Source organism: Drosophila subobscura, chromosome O, assembly GCF_008121235.1.
Source record: "Drosophila subobscura isolate 14011-0131.10 chromosome O, UCBerk_Dsub_1.0, whole genome shotgun sequence".
NCBI classification, from domain to species: domain Eukaryota; kingdom Metazoa; phylum Arthropoda; class Insecta; order Diptera; family Drosophilidae; genus Drosophila; species Drosophila subobscura.
This window is the reverse complement of record NC_048533.1, coordinates 29,899,576-29,919,415: the sequence shown is the minus strand read 5'-3', so window position 1 is coordinate 29,919,415 and position 19,840 is coordinate 29,899,576. Positions and strand designations below refer to the sequence as shown.

At 44.8% G+C, this 19,840-nt stretch overlaps 1 protein-coding gene across 1 annotated transcript in view; it reads left to right on the top strand.

Annotated features, from left to right (window-relative positions):
- LOC117897087 (headcase protein) overlaps positions 1-12,687 on the top strand; it is a 79,407-nt gene extending 66,720 nt beyond the window's left edge. Inside the window, 4 exon segments of the mRNA XM_034805725.1 lie at positions 9,053-9,241; positions 10,512-10,600; positions 10,682-10,781; positions 10,883-12,687. Coding sequence (XP_034661616.1) covers positions 9,053-9,241; positions 10,512-10,600; positions 10,682-10,781; positions 10,883-12,442 — 1,938 coding nt within the window. The 3' untranslated portion in view covers positions 12,443-12,687.
- Positions 12,688-19,840: the final 7,153 nt, after the last annotated feature.

The window sequence follows — 19,840 nt, the reverse complement described above, 5'->3', positions numbered from 1 at the left end:
ACGTGGCTCTTGTGGTATGCCTCAATAACAAAAAGTGCACCTGGGGATGGGCTGGGGAGGGAGGGGAAGGAATTTGCTTTTCATGTCTGGTCTGAACTCTGACCACTCCTAGGACCCCCCTCACGGACCACCCCTCTACGTGCAATTTGTAAGCATTTTTCCACGCCAACTGCAGAACAGTGCTTCTCCCGGGCTCCAGAACTCGAATGTTCATTAGTTTGATTACCCAAATGGAGTCCAGTCCACATAAGGGGAGTCCTTGGCATCCTGCCGCCCAATGTATGCAATGAAAAATTCACAAACGCAATCAGAAATTGGCCAAAAAGTGCTGCTCCTGCTCCTACTGCCACTCATATTGCTGTTCTGCTTTTGCTGATGATGGCCCCCTCTGAACTTGAAGCCATTTGAAAAGAACATGAAAAACTTGAAAAAAGCTTTGGCAGCGAGAACAACAAGAGAAAGTTCGTTTAGGGAGGGACAGAGCTTGGATCTGTCTCTAGCTCTTGGTGAAAGTGCAAGAAATGGGGGCTCTCCCCAGGTTCTAACGCTAGCATGTGCTTTAAATCATTTTCATTTTCCGTTGAGCGTTGACAGCAGCTGTTCCTCCTCCTGAATCCTAGTGTCTGGATGGTCATTGTCCTGTGCTGATTTCTGTTTTTGGCTGTTCAACTTGTGTCCTCTCTCCCTAAATCCTTCCGAGTGTCTCGTGCCCCAGGTCCTGCGTCTGAGCGAGCACTTATCGCACCTTGTTTTCTCAGTTAAACTGTCACTTGGTGGAGGGACAGTTTTTTAACCCGCGTAGAGTGTAAACTCCCCCTTTTGGACCTGGACCCTGATAAATTGCAGTTTGTGTGTGCGGCCCCAAAGTTGATGAAGTTTTTAGTGTCCAACAAAGTGCTGCTGCTTGGGGGTGGGGTAAAGGTCTGGCAGGGGTCCAGGCCATGGCTAATTATTAATGTAAATGTTTTCACTTTTAATAGAAGCTTCGTCGCCGCCGCTGCCGCTCCTTCTGTCTGGCTTTGTGGGTGGCAGCTGGAGGAGAGGGGGAGGAGGAGGAGGAGTCGAGCTCTCTCTGTCTCTAATTGCCGTTAAACATGAAGCTTACATGGCCAATGGTCAATGGAGGGAGGGCACTTTCCATTTCGCTGATCCACTCCCTGCGCTATCCCAGAGCTCTCGCTCGCCTCCTGTCTGAGTGGCAGGTGTCATTATCCTTGCCGCTCATACGCTGCTCTTTAATTAGAAATGCTAATAAGGACGAGCACCTCCTGCTCCTGTTCTGTCTTTGGATCCCTCGAAAGCTACTTAGCGATGATGTTACTGACACCTTGAAAAGTGATTCAGCCGCCACAGTAGCGAGGCCGGGGGAGCTGTCGTTGCTTTTTGTTCTTTTGTGGCCCGATTAGTAGTCTTGATGAACTCAAGTAAGTATTTGTGGCTGTAGCGGCAGATATCAGCATATCAGGGTGTGCGTTCCATGTGAGTCTGGGATTAAATGTCAGAGCTGGCAAAATGGGAGAACTAGTTCAAGGGGGCACTGAAACCACCGAAAAAGGAACGAGCGAGACTTTCCCTGAACACTCTGGATTTTCTGTCAGATCAGAGAGGTCTGTGTACCCTCTGCCCGTGTACCGTGCAACCACATTGAGGACTGGGGTGCAGCTGAACAAGGATTCCACTCTTGCCATTTATTGGCCTTTAAAGCGGTGTCGAGTGCACTGGCTTCATTTTGTCTCTCTCTCTCTCATTCTGTCTCCCCGCCTGTCTGTCTCTTTTGCTTTCTGTTTGTCTGCGTCTCTGCCTGCCCTCTGAAAGGAGCCCAAGCGGGGGAGGGCGCGTAGGAGATGAAGTCGAGGATTGGAGGTTTTTAATGTCGTGTTTATTTTGACATTTTCATTATGTGCGTATTTCGTGTTTGTGTTTGTGTGTGTTTCCACGAGTGTGTGTGTTGGTTCATTGTCTGCGTCTGGCTGCGTTTTTTATGCTTGCCACCTTGCCCACGCCCACGCCTCATGCCACACTTTCCTGTGTTGGGGTCTACAAACTGCTTTTGTTTGACGCAAAGCCCAGAGCAAAGCCCGCTTTTTAATTATATTATTTCGGGGACCTTTAACCCGAAAATGTTAAAGTTCTCCCATCGTTTTCGTCGTTGCATTCATTTGAGGGAGAAACGGGAAGTGCGAAGTGGGAAAAGTGATACAACGGGATGGAGGAGCATTGCATTTGGGAATGGAATCCTTAACTTTCTTTCGGTGTCTGCCTATGTGAGTGTGAGTTGTCTTCAAGAAAAAGTTGTCTCTCGTTTTCTGTCTCTTTTGTTTTAATCAAAACTTTCTTCCACTCCCCATTCTCCCATTCCCTTGTATTTCTCCTTCTCATTTCTTTTCGCTGATAAGTTTTCACTGTGGTGGTTAGAATTTCCACGCTTTTGGGTCTGCCATTTTCCTCGTTTTGTACTGTAATTAAAATCCAGACGGCTGTCCTCTTATATTCCCTCTGCATTTTCTTCAGTTTTCCCTCTTTTTTTGCATAAGCTTTTCTTTCCAGCTTGGCTTTTAGTAATTATAAAGATATGCGCTCGAAACGAGTGCCATTCCATGCCATTTCTCGGTGCAGCGATAAAAATTACAGCAGAAGGAAAAGCGCAAAAACAGAAACAGAAATTTAATTAGGTTCAACTGCGTTCTCTCTGTGGTGGCCTACCCTCCCCGCTCCCCGCTCCCCAACTCCAACGGCCCATTCTGCGATCAATTGGTGGCAAATGCAGTTTGTTGACTCCCACTTGCCGCTTATCTGAGGCACTCTCTCCACCTCGGGAGAATGCTCGACTATTGCAGAAAATGGCAAATATAGAGGCCTGCCTCGTTGCTCCGTTGCCTATTTCTGATGTTGACAGCACTTATCGCCCAGACCCCACACTTGAGTCTCGGTTGGTTGGGGTTCATTGATCCGTGTGCTTGATCAGAAGTGCAGGCTACAGAGCTTCAGTTCCCAGCAGAGCAGTGCCCAAAGAACACTTCCCCAAGAACTGTAGATCTCCCGAAGTCCACACAGCACAAGATAAAGAACGGAAATTGTGGTTATTGCCACTTTCCTTCTACAAATGGTAAATGTTATCCCAATGGGTAGTTCTTTCGTCTGCTTTCCCATCGCAACACCCATAATGACTAATGCTTAAGGAAACATAGAGTTATCTGAGCGCTAATCAGTAGATCTATCTGTGCTTCGACACACATAACTCCATTAGTCATACGAGTACGCACCGCACCGTTCGCCAGTTGATAAGCCACGGCAGGGACAATCAAAATACACACACATCCCTGACTTGGAGGAGCGTTGCAGAACCGCCACGCTCTGCTAGGGCCAATACACATACATACATACATATGTGTACATGTGTTTGCCCTGCCTTAAAGCATCAGGGGGATTAAGTTAAGTGGAAGAAATTACACCAAAGAGGATACACTTGTCCGCTCCCAGCTCTCTGTTAGGGGGAATATGGCTTACAGTTCGTTTAGTTTCTGACTGCTAATGGGGGGATCGTGGGGGATTAAGTTCGAATCAAAGCAATGTACTGTGACTCCGTAAAATGCACTCGGCAACTGGCGACGGCGAAGAGGGAGTTCAGGAGGAGCAATAAGCAGCGGAAAGGAGCAGAGCCTTAAAAATAATTAAACAATTACGTTCTACAAGTCACCCTCTTGTTCGGGGGCCATAATAAAACTATTAACTGCCAGCAAATGCATTTAAATTGCTTGCTTAAGGCGCAGCCTTGAATGGAGAGGGCGTGTCCTGCCATATCCGTCGGCAGATCCAATAACCATCAATGTCTGGCGAATGTCTGGGGGCAAGTGCCTCAGAAATTTGCTTTTTTGCTTTTGCTTTTCATATAAAAATAATTGTTATGCTCGGGAATCGAGTTTAAAATGGAGAATTCGCAAGGAGAAAAAATAAGAAGGAAGGAAGGAAGGGAGCTACAGTCAACGCCGCAGGACCCCGCCGCAGGATGCAGTTCAATAAACTTAAAAGAGGCAAAGCATACTTCAAGGCGAACAAAAATGAAATTTCAAACTGCATTTGTTTTTGTTTTTGCCCCTGAATCCTCTGCTCCCTTCATCTTCAGGGTTCCTCTTACATACATATGTATGTACACTCTATGTACATCGTGTAGGTCCGAATGCGGAGCATTAGCTCTTTGGCCCATCGAGTTCCATTATGCCAGAGCACATTGAATGCCCCATAAATAATGGCAGGAATTCGGAATGAGAGGTCAAGTCCAGAGTCCGATCAAAGCTGAACAGAAGCTCCTCCAAGAAAAGGGCAAACACAATTTATTTGCAAATTGATATTTAAAGGTCAAGGCGAAGGAATGTCCGAACAAGAGCAGCTTTAGGGGGATTCCGGAGCGAGTATTTGGCTAATGGAAAATGGAAAAGAAGTAGCCCCCAGTCCCACTGACTGGTTGAAAAACGAATTAAAATGCTAGAGAGAGGAGTAGCTCTTGGCTGAAAGCGAAATTTGCTTATGACAAGCCAAAGGACACGCCTTAGACTGCAAAGGACAGGGAATTGGATGACAGCCAAGACATGGATGGCAAGTATAAGACCTGCACAAGAGTTCCTTGAACTGCTGCGCTTATCAAACATTTCATGCTGCGGCCTAATGAAGTTATACCCCGAGACAGACTCTGCCTCTCTCAGTCTCGATATGCAAAATAATCTGTGAATAGCTACCCCCCAAAGAACCTCTACTCGTTCCAGATGGTGCCCCATAGATTTTCTTGCCTTTTATTCAGCAATTGTTTCGCGCATTTGAATTAAGTGCAAATGACATGAGATTTTCCGTGGAAAACAATGCAAGGCGCCCCTCATTTTGGACTCTTTGCTGTTGCTAGCTTTTAAGCCACTTCACAGTTGTACAACAGAGGGAAGTCCTGGCTCCAGATCCTCCTCTGGCTCCTGCTTCTGCATTTCCCTTTGACTTTGGCTTGTTTTTCCTCAGCTGCGTTTTTCATTGTCTGCATTTGGCTCTGGTTCTTGGGTGCTTTTTGAATTTATTGAAATGTTTGTTTGTCTGCCATGTTTGCTGTGGCTGGCTGTCCTTGTTGCTTGGTTGCATTGTTGGGAAGGCTCCTCCTTCGCCTGTGTGCTCCTTCAATCCTACCACAGCTGCGCCAGGCTGTATGCAATGCTTTATCCCTCATTCCTCCCCTTTGCTACGCCTGAGCTCCAGTTGCCATTGTCAATGCTGCTGTTGCTGTTGCCTGGCTGCTGCTGCTGCTGCTGCATTTGTTGTCGCAAAATATTATTACTCCATTTCATTTATAAAAGTGCTCCGTTCCCTCCATCCATCCCATCCCTTCTTCGCTTTAGGGAGGAGGATCCCTGCCACAGGAGGAACTGCCATTTCATTTCATTGTCAGTGTCGTGTCGTGTCGTGTACGTCCTATACTCTGCTCCTGCTTCTGCCCCATGGCCCATGCCACATGCCTCGTACTGTGTGCCTCCTACTTATTGCCATTGTTGCTGGCTTGTCATTGGCTTTAACTCCTAATCTGCCAGCCAGGTCACATCTGGCCCATTGATCAAAGTGTCTTGTCTCTCCCTCTCTATCTCCGCCACAACGTGGCAATGTGGCAGCGTGGCACTGTGAATGCGACTGTCAACTGGCTTAAATTAAGCACCTAGCCACCACGCCCATCAGGCCATCAGCCCACACGGGGAGTAAGTTTTCTCTTTGACAATTTTCAAATTTATTCTGCAATTTCTTTTGTCTTTTGCAACGCCTACAGTCGCCTCCAAGAGCATCGAAGAAACCATTTAAAACATGCTTTTCCTGGACAATTTTTCAATTTCCACACACAATTGACAATTGAGAATGATGGGAGGATCCCTCCTCCCCGAAGTGGGTTAAATGAATAGTTTTTCCGGGTTAATAAAATAGCTTTCTACGCCCACAGCAAACGTTCTACAGCAGTTGGGGCAGCGCCTAATGAGGATTTTTGCAGCTGTCTTTAAGGTGAGCCCATGTCGGGGAAGGCGGGGCAGACTGGCTCACATGTGTTTGCTTTCTGTCTGCACAAACACTCATGAATACACCCAAGCACACGCACACCCGAGAGCATCCACTTATGAGTGGAAGGAATATGTGGATAAGAAGCTCAAAGACACTAGGCGACTCCTCTGCAGATGGCAAGAAATGAATATTGGAATATTAAACACTTTTATTAACTTTTGCATGAGGAAATGTAGAGGCTGAAAGGCTGTGAAGAAAGAACAACCTACAGGGGGATGGGATCCAAGAGGGGAGGAATGGGCGACATAATTTAGTGGATAGAAATGCTCCGAGTGAGAGATATTTATGGCAAACATTTTTAATGGATTAGCAGCAGCTTCCGCAGCACTTGCCACACCCCCCAGACTGGATGCCAGGATGGCAGGACTGCCCCATAGAGAGGGGCCATAGCCATACAGACCTTACCATCGAAATGCCATTTAATTTAATGTGTTTATGAAAAGCAAAGCACTTTGAATCGAAGTGAAATGGAGTTGAATTGAATGGAACTGTAGTTGGAACGGAAAACCATTGTCTTTGGTGCGGTTCGGGGTGTGGCCAGAGCTCCCAACTTCCAAGTTGAAACCTTTTTGATTTGTGGCTCGAATTGTGGCTCTGGTGTTGATATTAACAGGAGGAGGAGGACTGGAGAGGAAGTGCGGCCAACGCCGCCTGATTTATGCGTCCGATGCAAGCCGAAGGAAATGACAACTGAATGGCTTCATTAGTGCCATTTCCACACTGCTACTCCTGCAGCTCCTACTCCTGGCCTGCTGGATGCTGAATGCTGGATCTGTTCTGTCCTCGAGTTTATTGCACTTCGACTTTTGACTTTTGCACTCTCTGGCTCCACCTTAAGAAAGGGAGAGCGAGGCAGCGGGAGAGCCATGAAAAGTTGGCGGCAATAATCACAATTCAGCAATAATAATTTGATGCTTATAATTCTGAGAAGTTGCAGTCCTGCCTCTGCCTCCTCTGCGTCTCTGCGGTGGCTCCCTATGAAAATTCCCCAAAACTTTCCACACGCGACTCTCATAAATTATGAAGAGTGTTTCGGGATGCCTTCAATCCTTTGCCTTTTCCTTTGGCACAGGCCAACGACCGTCCTTCTCCTCCCTATGGAGGAGGAGCAGAGTCTGACAGAAATTAGCAAATCGTCACGTAGCCTCCATGAAGGAGAGGTTTATTGGTCATGGAAAAATAAAGGGAAGCCCCGTAGCAGGGAGGAGATTACTTTGATGGAATGCATGTGTATGGCATGTGGCATGTATCCTTTTGGCAGGAACGATTGGTGGCGCTATCTGGGTTATTGTTATTGCCATTGTTTGTAATCCTAGACTCGCAATTGTATTCCATGGATGGTGCAACATGTTCCCCCATCATCCCTTCATCGTCTATCGTCTCCTTCAGCAATCAACTTAATTGCTTTCCCCCGGACGGACACGACAGCCCCCTTCTCTCTAGTGCAGAGATTCTTTTGTTTAATGAGTGAAAATTGTTCTTGATATCGCTTACCAGGCGATATCCTGGCATACCCTGCTTTTGAGTGAACAAACATTCATTAATCGAATCTGTTGCTGCAACATTGTTGGGGCAGAACGCTGAAAGTTATTTTATTGTTGCCAAGATTTATGAGCCACGGCCCCAAGAGCCCAAGAGCCTCCCAAGTGGAGGCAAGGAAAACAGAAAGAGGACTAAGACAATTGCAATGGCCCCGTGCAAATATTAATTTGTTGATTATTTTCCCCGAGTTTGTTTGCTGAAGAAGAGAGGCAGCAGGGGCATGTGGCAGAGTGTCATCTTCAAGGTGGAGTTCTCTCTCGTCCCTTCCCCCATCCCTCCACCCATTGTGTGTGTTTGTGTGTGTGTGTGCCGCACCAAAAGTTCTTGGCAAATATTGGCAAAAGTTGCGGCAGCGGGAATTGTTTAGCGAGAGTACTTGAGTTGTGGCTTAAGCTAGAGATTACTCTGCAGCTCAAGGGTTGCCCCAACCCCAGCCCCATCCCCTAACTACCTACCATTCGCTCTCTCTCTCTCTCTTTCTCTCACTTTTCCCCGATCTTATTAAAAGTGCATTAAACTTGTCCCAGAGACATTCCGGAGCTGCAATTGATTGGGGGTACGTGTCCTTTGGCTTTATTTCGTTTCATTTCACTAAATTATTCAACTGTCTGCGTCTCTCTCTCTCTTTTTGTCTGTCTGTGTATGGGTGTGCTGTTATTACGTCTGGTCAGGTGCAGGGCCAGTCGAATGGAGTCACAAAAACTATTCCTTCATCATTGGGTTAGTTGTTAGCATTGTACATAGGTCCCATAGATTCTTTCATCACCTTTGGCCTTAGCTTCAGTTTTGGCCTTAGCTCTTTGACGACTTTATTACTACAAGCTCCTTCTGGAAGGAGGGAGGGAGGACTGCCACTCAAATAGGAAAGAGGAGAGAGGCAGGGACTACTGGCTCGCCATATTGATTATCGATTTGGGAATTGGCCTGGTCTGGTCCTGGTGCTGGTCCTGGTGCTGGTCCTGGTGCTGGTCTTACCTGGCTATGCCCCTCCGTGTGTGTGTATTTGATTTTGCTTGTTCTTGTTTTTGTGTGCATTCAATTTGGCCAACGTGTTAGCCACTTTGGCTTAGACAACGGATCCCGATTCCATTCCCCCCTTGGGTGGCAGAGCACGTTTGGACTTTATGGTTCATTTGTTGGCGCTTAGACGCCCTACTCGCCGCGTCGTGGTTGTGGCCCGTGAGTCCCACTGCAGACATACATATATTGGAAATGTTCATTGGACGACGCCACCTAGCCACCTTCGCAGTGGGAACGAACAGTGGATGCAGAGGAAAAGCAATGGGAAATGACTGCGGTGCTGTTCGCGCCACTGGGAGATCCCTTAACAATAAATATAAACAAAGAATTTGTTTTGGGTTGACTAAACTTGCAACATGTCGCACTCGTATCGTACTGTAACATTTTCTATATCTCTGCCTTTCTCTCTTTGCAGATCGAGGACGAGGGCAACCATGGAAACGACGAGACGCGCCTCTTCATCCTTTCCTCCTTGGCCACTTCGCATATGAGCCGCGTGTCCTGTATTTTGTGCGAAGAGCCGCTGCTCGTGTTCGACCGCTATCCCCTGGTCGATGGCTCGTTCTTCCTCAGCCCCAAGCAGCATTCCAGCGGCTGCATCGAGGTGAGTTATGATCTATCCCGCTCTTTCTCTCTCTCTCTCTCTCTCTCTCTTCCCCTCTCACGTTGTCCCTCCCCGACATTTGTAATTGACAAATGTGGCTGATGCCTGATGTGGCAGTGTGGCACCCACGCCGTCACACTAACGCGCGGCTTTCACTCGCCCACGTGTCCCAGCAGCAAGAACTTTCAGCTGCAATTAGAGCGGAGAGGCAGCAGCTCATGCTCTTGCCATTCCATCCAGCGTCTTTCATCCGCCTCTCTGGCTGCCACTCCTTTCTGTCTCTCTTTCTGTGCAATTTATGACCCATTTAAGTCTCCATAATTACGCCTGGGCAACTGCGGATCCAGTCTGTTGCACTGTTGCATTGTTGCATGGTGGAGTGCAGCAGTGTGGCCGGGGCACGCACGACCTACGCTTCTATGGGCTTTCCCTGGTCTCCCACTCTCCTGGCCCCTCCTCGTTATGCCTCTTTTTCCTCTGGTGGGCTTTAATTTAAGCCTGGATTTATAATTCATTGCCAGCTGCCGCTCCTGGGATTGGCTCCCTCCCGGCCGTGGCCCTGGCCCTGGTCCACGACTGTCGGGGAGTGCTCCTCCCCATCCTCCTTTTCCTTATCCTCTAACTTTGACTTTGCCTCCCTTTGTGGCTCGTGGGCGACTGTGGTTGAGGTTGAGGTTGAGGTGGCAGTGCCAGTGGCAGCAATCTCCTGGCCAAGTTTATGCATTTAGCATTTTATTTGAAATTATTATGTCGCGTCGCATTGCCGCACCCCCTGCCACTGTCACTGCCGTACTGCCTCTGCCTCTGCCTCTGTCCTTTTGTGCGACATGGAAGAATGCGCTCAATTCCAAAAGACTTCCGCAGCCCCGCCCATCAGAAAAGAGTAGAAAGTTGGCGCTACTGACACGATACTCTAGCCATGAGGGAGAACTTAGTTCTTGCAGTCTGTTTGCCAGGGGAACACATTTAAAGGATATTCCAAAAGAATGAAATTCATGAAATTAATTTCTCCATGCTGCAGTAGTGCTGGAGGGGATACCCGATAGTGGTTACATAAAAAAGGGTATTGCCGTGTTCGCTTCTTCCTTAGTTCACATTTACCTCCCGCAATAATTTCTCATTGTTTGTGTGTCTGGGCCCTTGGCGACTGTTGAATTATGCGGCTGGTTCCCGCCCCGTTTTTAGACATTTCTGTCTGCACCTTTTGCCAGTTTCTGAACGCAGTTTGTACTAAACTTCCGCTTCCGTCCTCTCTACTCTTTGCTTTCAGGTTAAATACGAGGGACGCACGCTATACTTGACCTCTGTGTGCATGAGCTGCCTGGACGGAACTTCCAGCAGTCGCCTCATCAGCTGCAGGTAAGCATTGGCGCACAGAAGCCCCAACACGGGCACCATTAGGATGAACTTCTACCATCTTTCCGGTCTATGCTAACACAGATTCTGCAAGGAGCCCTGGGATGGATCCAGCCTGGTTCTGGGCACCATGTACGCCTACGACATCTTCGCGGCTATGCCCTGCTGCGCCGAGAGGTTCAAGGTGAGTCTTAGAGCCAAGCGAAACAGTGGAAGATCCCTCCAACCCATCGTGTTATACCTGTATGATCCCATTTCCAACTTCTTTCGACACTCCCTTTGCAGTGCAATAACTGCTTCAAGATGCTGATGCATCCCCAGCAGCGGCTGAGCTTCTACAGCGACTACTCGCATGGGGTGACATGTCCATACTGCAACACCCAGGACACGCACTTCGTCAAGCCGCTGAGCTTTTGCTATGCCAAGAGCTCCGCGACACGGCTGCCGACGCTCGCATAACATGAGGCCCCGTTGGAGCCTCAGGCAGGCACGGCAGCCGCAGCAGCAGCAACCAGTGCCCCCGGTGCTCCAACGGCCTCCTCGACGGCAAAGCAGCCGATCTTCAATGCGGCCATCGACTACTCGGCCCCACTGCAGCAGCAGATCAACCCGGACCTGATTGGTGCCCATCCTCATGCCCAGCAACATCAACAGCAGCAGCAGCAGCAGCAACAGGGACGGCAACAGCAACAGCAGCAGCAGCAGCAGCAACTACATCAGCAGTCGCAGCATCAGACAGCTCCTACCCAGAGGGGTAGCGAGGGAGGGAACTATCGCATGAACAACTTCCACCATCAGCCGCAGCAGCAGAATCAGCAGCAGCATCCTTCTGCACAAGCTCCAGCTCCAGCTGCGAATCCAGCTCCAACTCCAACTGCAGCTCCTCAGAAGGTGAGCAGCTATCACCGCAACATCATGTCCATGAATGATGTCTTGAGAGAATACCAGCAGCAGCAGAAGCAGCAACAACAGCAGCAACAGCAACAGCAACAGCAACAGATGGGGCATGTTGCAGGTGCCCTTCTCTTGACCAACAGCAATGGCAACGCAAGCAACAACAACAACAACCATTCAAGCCACTCCGGCGTTGGCAGCAGTATTAGTAACTTATTAATTAGCCATAATTCAAGCAGCATCAGCCACAATCAGACCAACAACAACAGCCAGAACGCCCAGAACAGCCAGAAGCTGAACGGTGCCTGGGGACAGACGGACACCATATCCGCTCTGTGGGGCTGCAGCAGCAGCAGCGGCTGCTCCTCGGGCAGCGGCTCACAGCCGTCGCTCAGCCCCACCGCCAGTAGCCACAGCAAGGAGATGCTTCTGTGGACGGCCCAGACTTCGCCCAGCAGTCAACCACTCAGGGACAACGCCAGCTTCAAGGAGCTGCAACCACAAGCAGCCTCGCCGACAGCCTCGTTGACCAGCTCCTCGGGAGCCTCATCCACCTCCGGCTGCTCTACCTCGAATGGCTGGAACACCGGCAGCGGTGGCGTTGGCACTCACTACGGCAAGGCCAACATCTGGGAGCTGCCCGGTCAGTCGGCACAGCGCCTCCAGGCCCACGACATCTTCACCGATCTCTTGTCCAACCTGAGCATCAGGCAGGACAGCGGCAGCCAGAGCCAGAGCAGCCACACCAAGGCGGACGCTTCGGACGTCAGCTCCAACTCGTCCTCATCTGCGGGGGAGCTTCTGGAGATGGGCAACATCTGGCGGCACAGTGTCAGCGGCCTAGGAAGTCGCCAGGCGTCTGAGGCTAACACCTATCCTCAGATCTACGAGGAGCCCACAGGTGGCGCCGCCTGCATGCAGCTCTTCAACGATTATCTCAACATGAACTAGTGCAGTGCGGATGGAGAGCCCCTGTTACTCTAGAGAGAAATGACCCTAGAAAGAGTAAGAAAACAGAGAATCAGAAAGAACAAATGATAACAATTTTACGAAAAACTATAAATTTCCAACCAATTTTTAAAGTAGACTTGAACCAGCAACGCAAGTTGAAGTATTGTTTGTGGTTTGCGATTAGTTTTAGATCGGCATTTGATTTTAATGCACCCACACAGGCATATACACATACATACATACACCTACATATACACACACAATCACTCTTACACTGAGAAAAAACAATGCAAGCTAAAAACAATTTTTTGTTATTTTTGTTGAGTTTTTTTTATATCTTTTTGTTTACACACCTATACAAAAGCAATTTTTAGTTTTATTTTACATAAAAGAAAATGTTTATACATATTACCAAAAAAAAAAACAACAAAAAGCGAAAAGTAAACACAAAAAAAAAAAGGGGAAAGAGAAAGAAAAGCGGAAGAGCAAAGGAGAAAAGAAAACAATTACATCACGACGAAGGACAGTTTTATTTAGCGAAAATTGAAGGCAAGGCATTAAATTGTTTTAACAAATCACGAGATATGCTGTGCTGCTCAATAACAAAAGAGAAGGAAAACCAGAATAACGTAGAAGAGTAGACGTTGAAGGAGTATAGAAAGAAGGCTACGGATAAGAAGAACGCGAAACATTTGCTACAATTTATGAAACATAATATTACAAAAAGTAAATTTAAAAAACAACATTATCGATAAGTTGCACATCTTTACCTAAGCGATTGGTAATTATTCCTAGTTTTAGTAAGCAAAACGAAAGCCGAACCTCCAAACGAATAAGTATCTCTCTCCATTAAACAATTCAGTTAGACCCAGTTAAAATCACCCACCCACTCCCCCACTCACTCAAAAATAGCAGCAGGGCAGCGCATGCAACAGAATCCCTCCACTCCCTCTGCAGGTACATATTTCAAGCAGTCGAACCCTAATTCACGCCCAAACCCACTCTCTCTCACTTCCTCTTTAATTTGTAAGTTCTTCCTGATCCCCAAAAAAAATTTGGAAAAGAAAAACAAATTTCGGCGCAGCGTGATCATTTAATTAGTTAAGTTTAAGCGTAGGATATATTGTATTATCTTCGTGTATGCATGTATATGTTTAGGGTTTCTTCTTTTTTTCGTAACTAGCAGAGCAGCCGTATGTGATGGATCTCTAAAAGTAGGGTGACAACCCTGACCATGGGTGCTCACACACAAGCACCCATGCAGGCACTCACCATCGATAGATATAGTAGGTTTAAGATCGATTTTTTCTAAATTTAAAATGGTATGCAAACATCCAACAATTTATAGAGCGGTTCAATGTTTCCTGTTTTGTGTTTATTTCGTGCCCGGAAAAGTCACCAATCACCAATCCAACTCCTCTACACTCTATATTCTACGTTCCCTTCTCGAGCCTGTGAAATTTTAATCGAATTGAAAGTAAAACCCCCTTTTGATATAACCCCCAACTGTGAAGGAATGTTTAAGGAAACTTAAACTCTAAATATTGTCCCTCCCATAAACATTGTCCCAACCATTCATATCTTTGAATATCCCTTGTCAATCCTGTGAAGTTTTAATCCAATTAAATGAAAAAGTCAAATGTAATACAATTCCTGTGAGAGAGTTTTAAGTCAATCTAAAAACTAAAAACAGATCAGAAGCTGTGTTATATTATTCCCTAAACCTCCCAACATATCGAATTAAATTTATTCCTCTCGAACCTGTGAAATTTTAACCGAAATAAAAGTAAAACCCCTTTGATAAGTATAACCGATCTGTGACTAAAGTATTTAGGCAGCCTAAATCCATAAAAAGATCAGCAAATACTGTGTTAGATTTTCCTGCGAACCCTACCGAACTTCTCCCTTCTCGAACCTATTACATTTTAATCGAATTAAAAGTAAAATCCCTCTTACTTCAAATTAAAATTGACTCCTCCAAACTCCTTTCCTTTAAGATCATTTTCTTCAATTTCCCTTCTCAATCCTGTGAAATTTTAATCAAATTAAAAGAAAAACCCCGTCTTGATATAACCCCACTGTGAAAGAATGTTTGGGCAGCCTAAACCTAAAAAAGAATCGCCAGAAACTGTGTTAAATTATCCCGCTCCCACACCCCCAATGTTCGATACGAACCCTAACGATAAGGTTATTCTCCTAAGTTTCGTCAAATAATCTGTGAGAAGAGTGTCGGGTCCTCCCAAAGAGTTCTACATCCGCAGAATCTCTGCAAAAAACTGGGGGGTCCAAACCTCGGTTGTGTTGCCCACTTCACTGGGACTGGACTGTTTGACAGAAAATAGCTTTGTATGAAAAATTCTAAGACCCCAAACCAAAAATGTGACTAGGCCACGCCCAAAACCCCTTCTTCAGCCCCTGTGAAACACCGTTGAGAACAAACATTTTAAGAAAATGTCTAAACCCCACCCCGAACCAAAAATGCCTCCATGAAAACAGCCAAACTGTGAATCCCACGCCTAACCCCCCAATGCTTATTGTGAATATCTGTTCGAGAGGAACAAATTTGTAAGAATAATTTAAAATTCATCCCAAAAAATCAGTGTGATAGTACTCGGGTCTCGTTTAAAGATCTTTCTGTGAGACTATGTGACGAAGACACATAGCTGTGAAGAGCTGATAGCCTCACTCGATTTCTGTGTTTGTCAATGCATTGCATGGAATTTTCCAAGAGAATTTAAACCCCTTGTTCAAATAACTGTGAATGACCTCCCTCCCACCTTTTCCGACCCACTCTACTCCTTCTTACTATCCACTATACATTTTTATACATATTGGTGACTTTTGGTGAGGGTTTGCTTGAAATATTATCCCAATTTTGGGGACGGATGCGACGACCGGCCCCCTTGGTTTAGAAGTTGCATGTGCTGCCCCTTTCATACTCTGAAATGTATCGCCTCCTTTGGGCATTTAGCATTGCCGCCATTTTATATACCAAATAATACAAGTTATATAATTTACCAGCAATTTTTCAGAAAGAATTAAGGGACAGCTGAGTAATAGTAAATTTTTGTTTATATATCTATAACGGGGAAACCTTCGTTGGCATACTTATATAGCATTACCGTTAAGTTGATAAGTACTCACCCTATACCTTATATACCTATACCTAATACCTTATACCTAATACCTAAACCTAAAGCTCTAACTAAACCTAAATTGATAGAACCTAACGACAAACGACACACTTTTTGGCATTTACTTGAGAGGATTATATATACTATACGTTTGGCACAGTTATAGATATATAATTTTCGTCTAAATCTAAGGTTTTAATTCTAACATATATGACATGGAGAAAGAAATGAATAAGAGGAGAGGAGAGTGACGTTATTTATAGGCACAAACACCCCACAAACACACACAAACATGACACACAGTTACATAGAGAAACACCTTAACTTTTGCATAGTTATATATATATATATATTTAATTGGAGTAACCTTTAGCCCTATACTACTACACATTATTGGTAATAAGTTCTACGCAAGCCAAGTCCATGGCCAGTCCTGCCTCAATCTGGTCAGGTTTGGTCAGGTCAGGCTAGGTCAGGTCAGGGCGGCAGCACTCCGCACCACCAACTACCACGTAAGTCAGCCCGTGTTTTAGTTTGATTCTATGTTTGTTTTAGTTAAATGTGCAAGATGGAAACTCGCTGGAGAGCAGGCGAGCCACAACAAAACTTATGCCCACCTCAGCCACCAGGAAAAATTAAAAACAAAGAGTAAACACACACACACAAAATGAGAGAACGATCGAATTCGATTGAGATCCGACCCAATCCCCACTAAACAGAGTATGATAGTCAGACTTCCAAGGCACCTTGCTCTACCTAACAGAAATAGCAGTAAATCATAGCTAACTCAAGTAGCTCCTAAAGTAATCACAAAATAGTAGGAGAAGGCCTATCGGCAGGCAGATAGGCGGAGTAAGTCGATAAAATGGTAAGAGAGAGAATAAAACACATTAAAATGTAATTTATATTACCTCCTTAGCAAAAATCAATAATAAATAATTAATAACAAATATAAAATGTTTTCCAAATGCATATTAAACAATTATAAAAAACACACAGGAAAAACGATATATATAGTATCTACCTAAAGCAAATAATCAATTTTATAAACAATTAAAAGCAGTTTTTGTTTAGTTTTTAATTTTTACTCAAGAATACTTTTCAAAAAACCTACCCAAAACCATTTTCTTATGTTAAACGAATGGAATATTTGAGCGCTTTCCAACACTAGCTTTTGTGAATTGCATCTTTGATGATCTTGTGTATCCGATCGCAGAAAAATGTTTAAACTTTGACCGAAATTCTTAAAAACCAATTCTTGAAAGCTCCCTCAGAGCTCTCGCAGATCATCTGATGACGCAATGTACAAATTGGTAAAAGTTTAGGCACTTTCCACCGCAATGCAAGGCAATGGCGAAGCAGCGCAGCAAATATTTCCACATACCATCCCCATATCCCCATCTCAATTCCTATCCCATATCCCAGTGTATCCCCGAACCCTCCAAAATTATAGTATGATTTTCTAGCTCCCCACAAATGTAATTTTTTGTTTAATTAAATATACACTTAGCTCACTTTTGTTTATGCATAATTCGTAATGTGTAATATATTAATACTTTGTACCTTTTTATGTTATACACGATCCTATGAAGGAATCCACCCCTCGCCCAGTGTTGTACTCCCTATCCCATCCCTTTTTGCTCGTCCTTACCCTTCATACATTTTGGCAATTCATCTCTTGAATGTCTACTTTTAATGATATTTAGTTGAATATTTTAGTTGATTTTTAATATGATTATTCGAGCTCCATTCATTTCTACATGAAAGGAAACCTAAATAAATTTAACTATATTTCAATAAAAAAATAAATAAAATAAAAGGAAACAAATTATACTTCCTTCTGCTATTATTATTATTACTACAATTAATATTGCATTTTTGTTGAATTTTCAAATGATTAAATGAAATATTTTTAATAATTTCTGTTCGTTTCATTACATTTTGATTTGATTTTTGGTTCCAACTGCATTGATGATAAACCTACAAACACACTCGTATAAGGAATAAAGTAAGGAGAAATCGCTTAAAGAACCTTTACCGAAATGTATTGCTTAGCATTGGGCAGGAAACCTTGATGAAAGAGCGTGAATTTGGTCCCCGATCCGATCCGATCTGCCAGTTTCCCCCGATTGCAATTTAGTTTAGCAGCTACCTCAGTTAGTCACATCTATAGTCACAACCACCACCTACTTATATATATAGTACGTAACATATGTATGTACGACGTAGGAACATGTTAATCGCAGCTTAAACATATAGCTTAGAGCCCGGTTGCATTGCCTCAGTGTGCAACAGTTTTGTCCCAATCCCACAGTCCCCAGTTCTGTATTTGTTCTCGTTTTCCGTTGTTCTTTAGCAAACTTGCTTACTGAGTTACCTGTGACCCCTATTCCTAAATAGAAATCCTTTCCCCATCTAACCCAATGCACTAAATCAATTTCTTAGTTGAATTTTGAGTTAAAGCGCAAAAGAGGAATGGAAGTCAAATGTTGTAGTCGAATTTTTGTTCACGTTTGTTCTCGTTAAGTTGAAGATTTCATGCCAAAGTACAAATCCTTAAATCAATTCTTCGTAATTTCTAATTGTCGATGTCTTTGAGTTACCTGAGCATTGATCGTGAGAGACCCTACCCCTACATCATCCCCATCCAGAATCCCATCCAATTTAGTTCCCCCTGATTTAGTTTGCGTGAGGCTTTACTCCTTAATTGTATAGGCTTTATCTTAATCCCAATGGGCTGCACTTGTTTAGCGTTTAAGTTTTGTGTATATCCGCTCGTTTGGTAGCGGTCAAGAAGAAACATATATGATCTTCAATCGAACCCAAAACATTTTTGTTTGGCCCTTGAACTTCGTAGGCGCCACAGGTTTTGCTAGAAACGAATTTGGTTTACATTTTGACCATATGACATTGGTATTGTATTGATATTGTATTGGAATTATCCTTAGAGTATGTAGCATAAGCAGATAGCGAGCAGAACCGATATGGAACACGCAAGAACCGCTGGTTAAGTGGACCAACAGTCGGTTGATCAGGTCATCATCGGAGCAAGGCCAGCCCATGATACGAGTACCATATAATTAGCATAGGCTTTACGGCGGCAACAAACTGCGGAAGCAAACTGGAGTGTTGAGCAAGCAATACGAGCGAAGGCTCCACACAGGCATCCCCCAGCCGCGGAAGCCCGAACTCGCCCCATTACCCGATTTCCTCAGTCCCTCTCTAAAAAGTTATTTGATTTAGCAGTTAAGCTTAGGCTTATGGTAGCACTAGGCTACCCGTATACATATATCTTATTTGAAGTGCACTCGTGCTGTCGAAGTATGAATTGTCGAACAATCGTTGCCATTTATTTCGCTATAAGTCCCTAAGTCTACGAGTCTGTCTCAAGTCCAAGTCGTGTCTATGTGTTGTACTTAGGTTTTAGCAGTGCCCGTTCGTTTTAATCCTCGATGTTGTGTTTTGTTCTCTGTAGGATCATATATTACGTAGTTTAGCAACTAGAATAGCGTAGTCTTAAGTTACATAACGATAGAGATAGCGAAAGCGATAGGTGTAGGGATAACTGTAGGACTGATGGCCCACAAGACAGCTGAACTATACTGATCCTGTGCGTGTGTGTGTTGATAAAGAATTGTGATGTGCAAACCGAATCGAAATCGACTTCGAGTATCCAGAGAAGCATTTCCAAAGACTGACTGACTGAAATCTGAAGTATAATCTCCATAACGTATAGAATGCCGACTGTCCTCCTCTCGCGATAGAGAGCGAGAGTCAGTTGGTATTGTGATCTGTAGCAGGAGTAAAAAGAAGAATAAATAAGTACTATATAGAACATCCAAGCAATTCAGGTATTTGAACTAATCAAGAATTCAAGGACTTCCAGCAAAAAAAGAGACTAACTACGAAGCAACAAAAGCAAACAGAACTTTCTACCTCATTGTTGAAACGTTTGTAGCGGAGTGTGGCTCTTTAGCACCCGATAATACCTCAGATGCAAAACCAAAAACATAAATCGATAGGGAAAGAGAAGGGAATGATGAAATAGAAGAAGCAATGAGAGAATAAGAAACTTTCAGTGTAAATTGGAATATGTATTTTTAACTATTGTACAGCATTCAAATGGTCAATCACTTCATGTCACGTCATGTCATGTCATGTCACGTCAGTCATCAAACATCAGACACACACACACACCACTCTCTCACACACACACACACTGCCACAGTCTCAGGACCCTAGCATACTTATCATCGCATTTCAT